General features: G+C 50.6%; 1 protein-coding gene across 4 annotated transcripts; it reads right to left on the minus strand.

The window, feature by feature from the left end:
* Positions 1-1,036: 1,036 nt before the first annotated feature.
* OTX1 (orthodenticle homeobox 1) lies at positions 1,037-8,591 on the minus strand. Of its 4 annotated transcripts, none has more exons than XM_069608207.1 (5): positions 8,423-8,591; positions 6,469-6,549; positions 5,937-6,129; positions 4,905-5,056; positions 1,037-3,016 (listed from the first exon to the last, which is right to left on the minus strand). In XM_069608207.1, exons 3-5 carry the CDS (start codon positions 6,031-6,033, stop codon positions 2,282-2,284), a joined length of 984 nt encoding a protein of 327 aa, XP_069464308.1. In that variant the 5' UTR covers positions 6,034-6,129; positions 6,469-6,549; positions 8,423-8,591; the 3' UTR covers positions 1,037-2,281. The 4 variants fall into 4 exon arrangements, with proteins under 4 accessions (XP_069464308.1, XP_069464310.1, XP_069464309.1 ...); XM_069608209.1 differs by lacking the exon at positions 8,423-8,591 and adding an exon at positions 8,244-8,404; XM_069608208.1 differs by lacking the exon at positions 8,423-8,591 and adding an exon at positions 8,214-8,404.
* Positions 8,592-11,511: the final 2,920 nt, after the last annotated feature.

An 11,511-nucleotide genomic window follows, 5' to 3' on the forward strand; every position in this document is an offset into this window, starting at 1 on the left:
GGGGGGGGGGGGGGGGCTTTACAAAAAGAAGACCGTTGCGATAATCAACAGGTATCTTCACCATACAAGAAAAGGCACTTGCAATCGTGAGGCGTCTTTGGAACATTGTAACCTGTACATATTTCCAGCTCCACTGGATTTTGAGAAGGGCATGCGCGATAGCGATAACACGAATAAACCATCGATTTAGTGGTAAACGCTTTAGGAGCAGAAACCCACGTGTAATCACTGAACACATTGTGTATAGGCACTATATAAATGAGCTATCGTATTAAACACGTGTTGACAAGACTGACCGTCAATCGTAAAAAATGTATTTTAGAATAGGGAAAAAAATCCCCGACTGCGCATTATTACGTACACGCATATTGCGGTGCGTTAACGCGCACGGAAGAAGCCCATACTAGTGACCCGAATACAGTTTACCCAATTCCACGGCATGTGTGGGGACGGGGCAAGTAGGCTTCATTTTTCACTAGCAACACCCCCGCTTGGCACGCTAAGTGTGTAGCTTAGTTGAACATGCAGCACAACAGTCCCTCCATTTCCTACTTCTCGCCCAGTTTCGCCTTCCGTCAGATAGCCTATGGTCGGCGGGGTATCCAGGCAAGGTTTTATAACGGGGAACATGCACGGGTCACCCACGTCACGTTTTAAAGCGGCCCTCGTGGTGCTCCTTCACAACATCGGCCGGGATGAAGGCGGAACTGTAGCATTCAAATACTTTGCAGCGCGTTCACCAACTTTCCCCCTCAAGGCACTGCAGAGCTCTGGGGAAGTCTCCGCAGCCCCCAAAACATATGCGCTTCTTCAGCGTTTTGAGTTTGTCCAATGAAGACACCAGGGCCTCCTGCTCCTAAATAAGAAACTGTCCAATATTAAAGGCGACTTTGAGCCCAGATAATATTGAGAGTGCATATCCTATTCATTTGCAAACAGAGCATCGCTCCTACCCAATGGTACTGTGCTGATGGAGCGCACCCACTCCGCCCCTGCTCCTCCAAGCACAATAAAGTTGGACACAGACATCAGCCGGTTCATTAGTTGTTCTTTTATTATATGGGTAAATGGGGAGTAGAGGGTGCCTTACAGGGAACACGTTACGACGGCGCCTGCAAAACCTTCACGTTTACCCAAACTTTGCCACACCTCTACCTCCCCCACCCTATCGCTCCCAACCCCTCCCCCCTTAAAAGGGGTTGGCATGGCTAGTCGAGACCATCAGCGACACAGATGCAAGTATTCTTGGGCATTAGCTGAAGGAGGAGATGCGATTAAGGAACACTACACGGGCGGCATGTAAAATACACAGGACGCAATGAAATCTGCAACCCCCTCCCAAAACCAGATTTGTGGTTAAATGAACCCACCAACAGCGCTGAAAGAAGCAGTACCCTGTAACACAATATAAAGCTTTTCTTCCTTTTGATATATATATATATATTTTTTTTAAAAAAAAAGTGTAATAGCTTGAGAACTATATAACTTTGGACTGATCCGCATTTTCTAGACCCAATGACGTTTGGTTTGATTTTTTAAACATTAATAAATACAATTGGGGTTGCGCTCTTCTACAATTACAGAATAACTAGACACTTGATGACTGTTAGTGGGGACGCCAGGTTGTGGTGGTGGTTAGGGGAGGAAATCTCATTCTCTGGATTTCAACATTCTTTCACATTCCACCCAATTAAAGCAACTAAAAATAATGGTCACTGGAACGGACCTAAAATATTTACAAACTTCCAGCTGCTGGGAGCAGCAAGAGCATATACACTCCTACATAATATAGTTTCATAATTAAAAAGTAATCTATACAATGTATTCAGGATGGAAACCTCGAATGACATTCACCTCTTGTCAATGTACACTAAAAGTGAAGAAAGGAACAGAGCACTTTGGGTATAACACCTGGATATTTGACCTGGCAAAGGAAATGCATATTTCCTCTGCCATACATTGTATTTTTTTTTAATGCAGTTATGTTTCACAAAGTCGCTGCAGTCCATACTCCCAGATCCAGGTCATGAATAAATAGTACTGCAGAATTCTAAATGACCATCCGACTTAGCCAAACGCGATTTAATAACTTCCTTAAAGTTGATAGAAATCCTGGCACGGAAAATGAAGGGACTTGGGATATCCACAGTGTAGTGGGCACCACTGTATGCGTCTGAATCCTCTACATGGTCTGCAAATCCTCCATCCTTCTTGGCATTATTCGACACAAAATATGGAAACCGCATTGCCCAGGAGAAAAAGTAAATATAAGAGGAGTCCCTTACAAGACCTGAAACCTCCAGGAGGCCTGGTCCTTATAGTCCAGACAATCGGGGGAGTTGAAGTTGAGTTTCCAGGAGGAGGCTGCAGCTGCGGCACTCTGCTCCTTGTAATCCAGGCAGTCGGGGGAGTTGAAGGGCAGTCCGGAACTGTAGCCCTGGTGGTGGTGGTGATGGTGGCTGGAGGACTGGCTGAGGTGGTGGTGATGGTGGTGAGCTGGCATGGAGGCAGGCGCCATGGGGCTCAGCTGATGGTGGTGCGAGTGCATGGGTGCCAGGTAGGAGCTGCAATCCACCCCGCCAAAGTAGGGCGAGGCCGACGGCGGGTAGGCCTGGCTGTAGCCGGGCGCCTGGCTGTAGGTCATGGGGTAAGGGGCAGCTGCGGATCCTGAGCGCTGCATGCAAGAGGCCCCCTGCTCCTGGGCCGCGGAACCCGGCGAGATGGAAGCTGGGCTCCAGATGGAGGAAGACGACGTCGGGGGGTTACTGCTGCCCCCGCCCAGGGGGGCGAGAGCCGGGTTGCCGAGGGCCTGGTGGTGGTTGTTGGACGCGCTGGAGCTGGAGGACGACGACGAGGCGGAGCTGGAGGCGGCTGGCGGGGTGTACTGGCCACTACTCTCCGAGCCCGAGCTCTCGCGGGCCGGCGAGGCCTTCTTCTTGACGGGTCGGCTCTTCGCGCCGTTGCCGCTCTGCTGCTGCTGTTGCCGACACTTGGCCCTGCGGTTCTTGAACCAGACCTGGAAGGAGACAGAAAAATTCAACAGTCAGTAAAAGTAACTAAGAATACAAGTCTCACTCTCCAGACACCCCCGTAAATTAAAAGTGACAGAGACTGGACCACCCGCTACCCAGTGGGGCCACCGAGACCCTCATTCAAGATGGCGCCCGAGCTCTGCGGGCAGGCCAACAAGATGGCCGCCAGAGCAAGCGCAGCGCACAGGTGCGCGAACGGAAGCGAGACTGCCGCCCCATCCAGGAGGGAGTCCACTCTTCCGCAAGCGACGGGCTGCGCATTAGCCCCGTCCCGCAAGAAACCTACAATATTCCGCAAGCTCCCAAAATAAGCCAGGGCGTAGTTCAAATGCACGCAGATTTAAAATTAAAAAGCTCGAACGCCAGAATATCCATCCAGTTCAGGTCACGTAGCGAATAATGGAATTGAGCATAAGAGGGCGGGGTCAATTAACAGCGAATTTTTGAGCAACGAAAAGTAAAATTACGTGGGAAAAATCTAAACAATCCCGAGCGTGCAGCCCAAATATGCGAGTTTGGCATACAGAGGATTAGGATTGCGAAAATTACGTATGACACGATGCCCTCCACACATTCCAGCAAAGGGCAATGGCCAAAAATGTACAATTTCCAACTAAAATACTATTGTGACGAAATTCGCGACTACACTAGGCCGAATACTCGCGTGGTTTATTAAGTAGTCGATCCGGGAACGGGGAACCCTTTTCCTAACCGCACTGTGGACAAGTTCCACCGCCAAACTACTGGGAAGTTATGAACCCCCAGGGAAGGCAGTTGGCCTCGTTCACGTCTGGTTCTATACGGCCTGGCCGAGGATGGCGCTTCTTACAAGCAACTTCTACCGCATTTGCGCCCCATTATTACCTTTATACAAACTATTCTAGAAGGTTTCCAGTTTGCAATTTTTCCGGGGTAAAAATAAAGTTTTCAAAGTGTTAATTTCCAGAAATAAGCAACCACCGTCACTACTTTGTACAGGCCGCTATTACCGTTCTAGAAATAATGCCCCGTCGAGATAATCAATGGGTTTGTGGAGGATTGCAGGACGTTTTGGGTGAAAAACATGGGTGTGAACGATAGACACAGCAACTACGTTTTGCTCAAGAGTTGAATGACTTTCGTGAACGCCAAATCACTGTGCAAGCAAGGAGTCATGTGTGATTATTTACATGTCGCCCAAAAGCAATATTTAGGTCCCAACCGGTTAAATGAATTTAATTGAAAGTTCTATACACAAATCTAATTTATCAGCATTTGCCGATTCGAGCGGTGTCTACTCTTAGCTTCGTTTTGCCAGATATTGTTAGTGTTAAGACTACCTGAACTATGTTGTTAAAGCAACGGCGAGAAGCCGCCCCCCCCCCCCTAAGGTCACGAATAGCAACTGAATGAACTGCGAGTAAAAAAAAAAAAAAAAAAAAAAAAACCGAATAGCAACTGAATGCAGCCGCCCAGAAAAAGGCGACGGACTAACGTCGCTTCCATTTGCATGGAGTCCAATAGAGGAAGTTAATCGCTGGCGAGGGAGGCAGTCTATATCGCAACCACAGGGAAGCCCCATCGCCAAAATAGCCTCTGAACTCGGAGCAGAGTTTCGGTAGAGGTCCCACAGCAGGATGCAAACACCACAACTGGGGGGGGGGGAGTATACATGAAAAACTGAAGTGCGAGCACTCTGGACTCATTGATCTTGGCCAGACATGTGCTTTTTACTATCACCCGTATGGACGGGACAATGCTGGCTTTTCATTTCCAGGACAGGAGTTTGTATATTGGGCATAACATCCGGAGGCGGGTAGTGCAGGTGGCACGGGTTTTACTGGCAGTGGTTAAAGGGGCCGATTGGGAGGCTGGAGCACGCAGCGTTCGCACCTGCACTCGACTCTCGGGCAGGTTGATCTTCAGGGCCACCTCCTCCCGCATGAAGATGTCCGGGTAGCGGGTCTTGGCGAAGAGCGCCTCCAGCACGTCCAGCTGCGAGCGGGTGAAGGTGGTGCGCTCCCGCCGCTGCTTCCGAGGAGTGGCTGCAGGAAGAGAGCACAGTCAGCCGAGGGCGAAACACACCGGCACAGAACAACCTATTAACATCTCCCCAAAAAATAACCACAACAGGCCGAAGACACGCAGCCCCTAAATAAAGTACCAGCGACGCCCCGAGCAAAGCCACCGTGGGAGCAATCACCAGGCGCATTCAGCACGGAGACCCCCCAAACCCCTACCCCCAGTTCACCAAAGTGAGAGACCAAACCACTACTAAACAAAGCGTCCAGTTCACTAGCATAAAACATTGCATACCGTTTCACACACTGCCTCAGATAAGTGATGAACCTAAAGCTGACCTGGAATGTGGCTGCTAATCCAGCCTCTACCCCCACCCCACCGCCGCGGCTCACACAGGCTCACGGGCGCCCGCTCATTGCCGAGCGAAATTAGGCCACCACTTGGAGTAGTTGCTCTGGGTGACAGTATCCCTGGCTCCAGGGCCTACGTGCAGGCCGGAGTAGGCACACGTGGAGGGCGCCACTAGACGGCCTTGGGTTACCTGGAGAACTTTCAGCCCCTAAAACATGAGCCACTTCAGTTGGCCTATTCTCCGTATGCTTGGTGTGCTGTAGTGAAAAAAACACAAAGTCCCCACGCACAACACGCTCCCACGCTTAAAACAGCCACACAATTCGAACCCCCACACAATTAAATTCGAGGCGCCCCTGTGTAAACGTGAAGGGCATTTTACTAAGGGTGGGCCGCTTCCAGATCACGGCCCGTTCGCGAGTGATGAAATGTTGCACACATGGACCACACCGCATGCTACGTGCGATCACGATTCCTAGGGGCACCTGGAGTCGCCCCTCACAACCAGCCCGGCCGAGTGGTCCGCCGAGGAGCCGTTGCCGGCTGCCTTACCTGGGTAGCCCACGGACGGGTGCAGCAGGTCCATGCCGGCGCCGCTCAGCCCCAGGCCGTTCATGCCATAGGGGGGCTGTTTGAGATAGGACATCATGCTAAAACCTTGAATGGTGCTTCCCGCTCCGCACCCCGAAAGGAAGCCGGGTTTCGCAAAGCCGGACGGGGACTTCAGAAAGTTTGGCAAGCCGTGCTGAAAAAGAAGAAAACAGGTTTCGGTTTTAAGACTAGTTGAAGCGTGGATTTCTTAGTAACAGCACCCAGTAGGCGACTACTGAAAGAAGTAAAGACGTTAAAATCCAAGGGCCAATCCCACAAGCTTCCAACCAAGAAGTATCCAAGAACGCCGATTTGGAGAAATACAAAACTACACAACTATGGTGAAAAAGCAGCATTACAACATTAAGCGGGCCTGCACTGCTCGCATGCATTCAATGTTACTATGAGCTACACCAAACGCCTTCCGCCCCACACTGAACTATCGAACAATTAACAGAAAGCGGTTCATTTAACTTTAAAAAACAGAACTCACCTCTTCTCCGCGGAGGCACCGACAAGCAGTGCAGTCCTAGAAGCGACGAGAAAAGCTGCAGCGACGGGCGTTCGCTCAACTCTGCAGAGAAACAGATGGGCCATTTAGAAAGTTGGGTTGGAAAACAAAAATGCACTTCCGGATCAAAGTTGTCCCTTTGTTGCCATTAATCCTATTGCGCGGTCCCGGTCCTAAAATTGTACACTTCCAGCTTAAGGCGTTTGGTGTTTACCTGTACAGTCCATGCCTATGTGCACAGTGACAGAAGCATTACGCGTGCACCCACCTCCCTCGGCGCTTGACAGCAAGCCGGCCACTAGCTTATTTCTAAATAACATTCCCAATAAACGTTTACGCTACTAATGCAAAGAGGAAAACGCCGCTTGTTTTCAGATCGAGACCCAATAACTTTTTTTTAGAAAGCAATACAGAAAAGGTAAGCCTTTGGAGTCAACAAATTACTTTGAACTCAAGAAATCAAGACGACATTCCCGTTAATTAAATGATCGATTAACTGCGGTGCAGGCTGCGGGCCGTGGGATTGCTGCCCTTTCATTTTTGTATATTGGCGCTTTAATATTTCCCCCTAATTTAGATGCATCACAAACCAGCTTGTAAACAAACTCTCTGCCGGGGAAGGCCTACTCTTCGCAGCCATTGGCCAGTGAAAACCTGTTGCATTCCACACTTTACAATCAACCTTAATTAATTGTGCTAAGCGTCCCGATCAGAATGAGAAAGGGCCTGGTGTGGCCCCTGGCCGGGCCTCGCAGATAGTATTTACACTGCCCGCCGCAATTCAAAGAACCCAATTAAGTGCATTTAGCAAATCAGCCGCCGTTCTGCGGGGGGAAAGGGAAATACGGCATTACCCCTTGCCTTGCGGGGGGAAGAGTATACAAAAATAAAATGTAGATTGCATGGAGGGGAGAAAAAAAAATAGCTGGTGAATGTGTACACAGATAAGAGGTCTCGGAGGAGCCGGCTCCAAGGCCTCTTCCCCCCCAGGGTATGGTATAATCCCGAGGCCGGCGCACTGGAGGGGGAAGGCAGCAGCTTTATCAGCAACAAAACACTCGCCCCACTAAAAGAAAGGAACACCGCCCCTCCAATTACCAGCTAAACCCACTCACCTCCATCAAAAGAGCACGGCCCCATCCCTCGCGGAGCAAGGCCGGAGGGCGGGTGTGCTGGGAGGTGGAAGAAAGCTTTTTGTCATCGTTAATTTTATTCCAAAGTGTGTTCGGCCTAGACACCTTTAACGCCAACTCCAGGCACTTCTAGTCCCTACAGCGCTTCCCAGGGGACCAAAACATGCATTTGCAGAGATTCCCGTGAAAATAAGAGAGCGGGACGAGGATCGCCTAAACAGACGCCCAGTTTCGTACTTAGTCTTTTCTTTCCCGGTTCTCTTTTTTCACCCCTAGAAGGAACAAAACCTGTCTGACAACTTAACAGTCGGTTCACCGGGCGACAGGAGAAGGCGAGGTTCCCACCAGCCCCAGCCGCAGCCCTCCTGCAGGTACACGTCAAGGAGCAGGGGAGCACAGCATCATGGAAAGGCTCGGAAAGTTACACCTAGAGGCGCGGGCAGAAGTCAAGAAACGTGCTCTGCTGGATGCTTCAGAGCCGGGGCCTCTGCCCCCCAGAGGATCAACGCGCGCAAACTTTTATAGGATCGCAATTCATAAACAAAAACACTGAAAACATGCACACATACAAATAAATAAAAAATAGACCGCTACCCAGCCCCCCAGAAAAACCATTCCACCAACTGTCCACTAGTGCAGCACAAGTTACGTCCCGCCGTCTGGTCGGCAAAGTGGCGCGCTGCTGTGCCTGAGCGCGGTGCCGGAGCAGCTGCACACCGGCCTGGAGTTCAGGCGGCCCGGGCGGGCACACAGGTGGCCCTCCCCCCTTGCGCAGGGCGGGGGAGCGGCGGCGCGCGCGTTACCTGCGGTCTGTGCTGCTCGGCGGCCGGCGCTGGGGGTGATTGCCAGCCTCGGACTGATGAAGATTGATCACCTTCTCCCAGCCCCGCCCCTCCCGCCCTGGCTGCGCTGCAGGCCCCTAGGGCTGCCCGCCTACCAATCGGGCGCCGGCTCCCGCTTTGAGTGGCGGATTGTCGGCTAATGAAAGCGGGAGCCGGTGAGAAGGCGCGCGTGGCCCCGCCTCCTCGTGGCGTGGATTCAGGAGCCGGTGTTCGGATGTAAACCATGGACGGCTCCCCTCAGAACGTGCCATTCAACAGCTTAGCGCGCAGGCCACCTTGCATTTAACCTGCGCGTTTGTAGAACTTTTCTCCAATATAAGTACCACGAGTTTAATTATTACAAACAAATAGGACATTCTCATGAAAAGAAATAAAAACGACACCTGCATTTACACTGCACTTTTGGGGACTCCCAATTAGGCGGAAAACACTGTGTTCTCTTTACATTTTTAGAAAGCACACAGTCAAAGATTGTGGCAGGTAGTCGCATTCGATAAAATATTAAGGTTAAACATTATTTTCAGAACTCTTCGGCGTTCCAACATATTATTGATGTCACTTTTTGAGCTTCTACCCTGGCATCCAAAAAGTGGTGCCACTTACTGGCTTGGATAACATGCCGCCCGTCCTCAAACCGTGAAAGGAAGTCGCGCAACATTTGCGATCTTCAAGTAGCAACTTCTTGTTGCCCGGACCCTCTAAAATGGTCTAAATCATTATTTCCCGCGAGCATCCCGGTCCCATCCATTTCCCTGCATTTTAGGACGGACACAAAATACAGTGTTCGTTCCACCCTCTCGCTGCAGACGATTGCCTTTTGGGGGGGGGGGGGGTGTGCAATGTTTTTTGTTCTTGTTCTACGGACAGACACCCCATATGCCATGAGGGCATTTTCTTGTTCGCAAGCTATAACATATATAACGACTGGAACCTAACCTGCACCAGGAATTTAATTTCTCATTCATTTGGGCATCCGACATCGCAGAAGCTCCCCATGTGGAGGCGTTGGGTTCGCGGGCTTTATTGGGGTATTCCAAGTCTCATCCCTATTTGGGCCTGCTTTACAATCCGATCAGCTGGGGTTTCTACATAAACAGTTTGCCCGTTTAAACTCGTGATTTTAAAACATCACATTGCGGTCAGCAGATTAACATCGGCCCTTTTCCACCTCGCTGAGGCGCCCGCGATTCTACGCCACAGTTTAAGGCGGCCCTTCTGAGATTTAGGGCCTGAGTCACAGAAGCGTTTTATAATGGCGCAATCCCATAGGAAAACGCTCTGTGAATCAGGCCCATAGAGTTGCCGGCAATCAAACAATTGAAAAACAGTTTTACTCACAACACTATTTAAATGGTTGGACCATTCGGCAAATAAAGACAGCCACCTTCCACATTCTGCCACCACTGTTTTAATCGATGCACTCGAATACGACTATTTAGAATTACTTGCATATTAAAACTGTGACTAGAATCTCAGAGGCCGCCTGTCAAGGAACAGATCCGGCCCACCAGCTACAAAGAAGCGAGGGCATGCACCTGCCCCTCACCGCCTCCCCAAGAATAAAAACCCCAGCCTGGTTTTTGAAAATGTTCACTTACACATCCCGTAGGGACATACATTTGCTTTGGGTTCCTCTCACAAACCAAAAAGAAAAAAAAACAATATCGGTTGTGAAAATAATAATTAAAAAAACACCACCAGAATGTCCTTTTTAATTGTAATCATTGCACACTGAGTTCTCAGAGTGGAGGAACCCCCTAATTAGGCGGGGGAGAGTTCAGGACGTGGGGCAGAAGGAACCTCTCCGAGCGGCATAGGGCGCTGGCAGCCCCTCTCTTTACCGGGGCCTTCCCTACCTGCTGGCGCCCGGGTACAGGCACTCCTCGCCCGCCAGGACCCTCCTCCGGGGCCCTCTAAGCAGGCCCCGCTCACCCCCTTTGTTGGACTCTCCAAATCAAACCCCCTCCTAATTGAAGTTGGAGCTGAAAGCGAGCTAATGTTCAAAGAAAGTGACCGCCAGACGCACAAAATTACATTTTTTTGTGCATGGTGAAGGGGCATGGCTAATGAAAGGCTTAGAAGGGAGGCGGAAGAGGGGGTTAGGGGGAGCCTTCTGTAGCCCACAAAAGTCATCCACACTGGCGCTTTACTCCTACCAAAAGAACAAAGACACCGAACCCCATTCACAAAAATGGAAAGGATTTCCAAACCCCAACCGGTGATATAGCACTTTAACAGCACTTAACAAAATAATGTTCTGGGAATTTACTAAAATGATGTATTATGATTCTTGTTTTATTATCGTTTTCGATGTTATCACGTTTGCAAAGTGTAAACGCAAAGCAAAGCAGAATTAATTGGCTTATTTGAAGTTCCTCCAGAAACCGGAGGAAACCCAGTTGCGCTTCCAGGGAGGGCAGGTAGGTTGTCTCCAGGCCTCCCTTCCCAGGCCCACGGTGAGCACCAGGCTGGCCGCCTGCGCTGGGGCCGCTCTCCCTGGAAGCTGGTGCGGTCACATCTTCGCTCCAGGTCTGAAGGTATCAAGTAGCACTAACCCTCTTTTTTGTAATAAGAGTATTTTGTCTAATCCCAAATTGCAGGCGAATTCTCTTAATGCCTGAGTCCATAAAACCCCGGATTAAGGGAAGGGAGAGGAGGGGGAAGCACAGAGGGGAGAAGGCAAGAGGGAGACAGTGGAAAGAAAAGTTTAGTCTGGAGGGAGCAGCTGGGACAAGTGCAGCAGGAGAGAAACCACAGTGCGCAGGAAAGCTGTGGAAGCAGTGGGCCCTCGATGAGCAGCAAGGCTACGGCAGGAGTGACGCCAAGGTGAACAGGAGAGAAGCCAATGTGCGCAGGAAAGCTGTGGCAGGAGGGGCGCCACGGTGAGCAGGAAAGCTGCAGGAGAAGAGTTGCCAAAGCGCGCAGGAAAGCTGTGGCAGGAGGGGCGCCACGGTGAGCAGGAGAGAAGCCAAGATGCGCAGGAAAGCTGTAGCAGGAGTGGGCCTCGATGAACAGGAAAGCTGCAGAAGAGGTTACACAGTGAGCAGGAA

This window comes from Ambystoma mexicanum, chromosome 4q (assembly GCF_040938575.1).
Source record: "Ambystoma mexicanum isolate Mex_15411 chromosome 4q, UKY_AmexF1_1, whole genome shotgun sequence".
NCBI lineage: Eukaryota > Metazoa > Chordata > Amphibia > Caudata > Ambystomatidae > Ambystoma > Ambystoma mexicanum.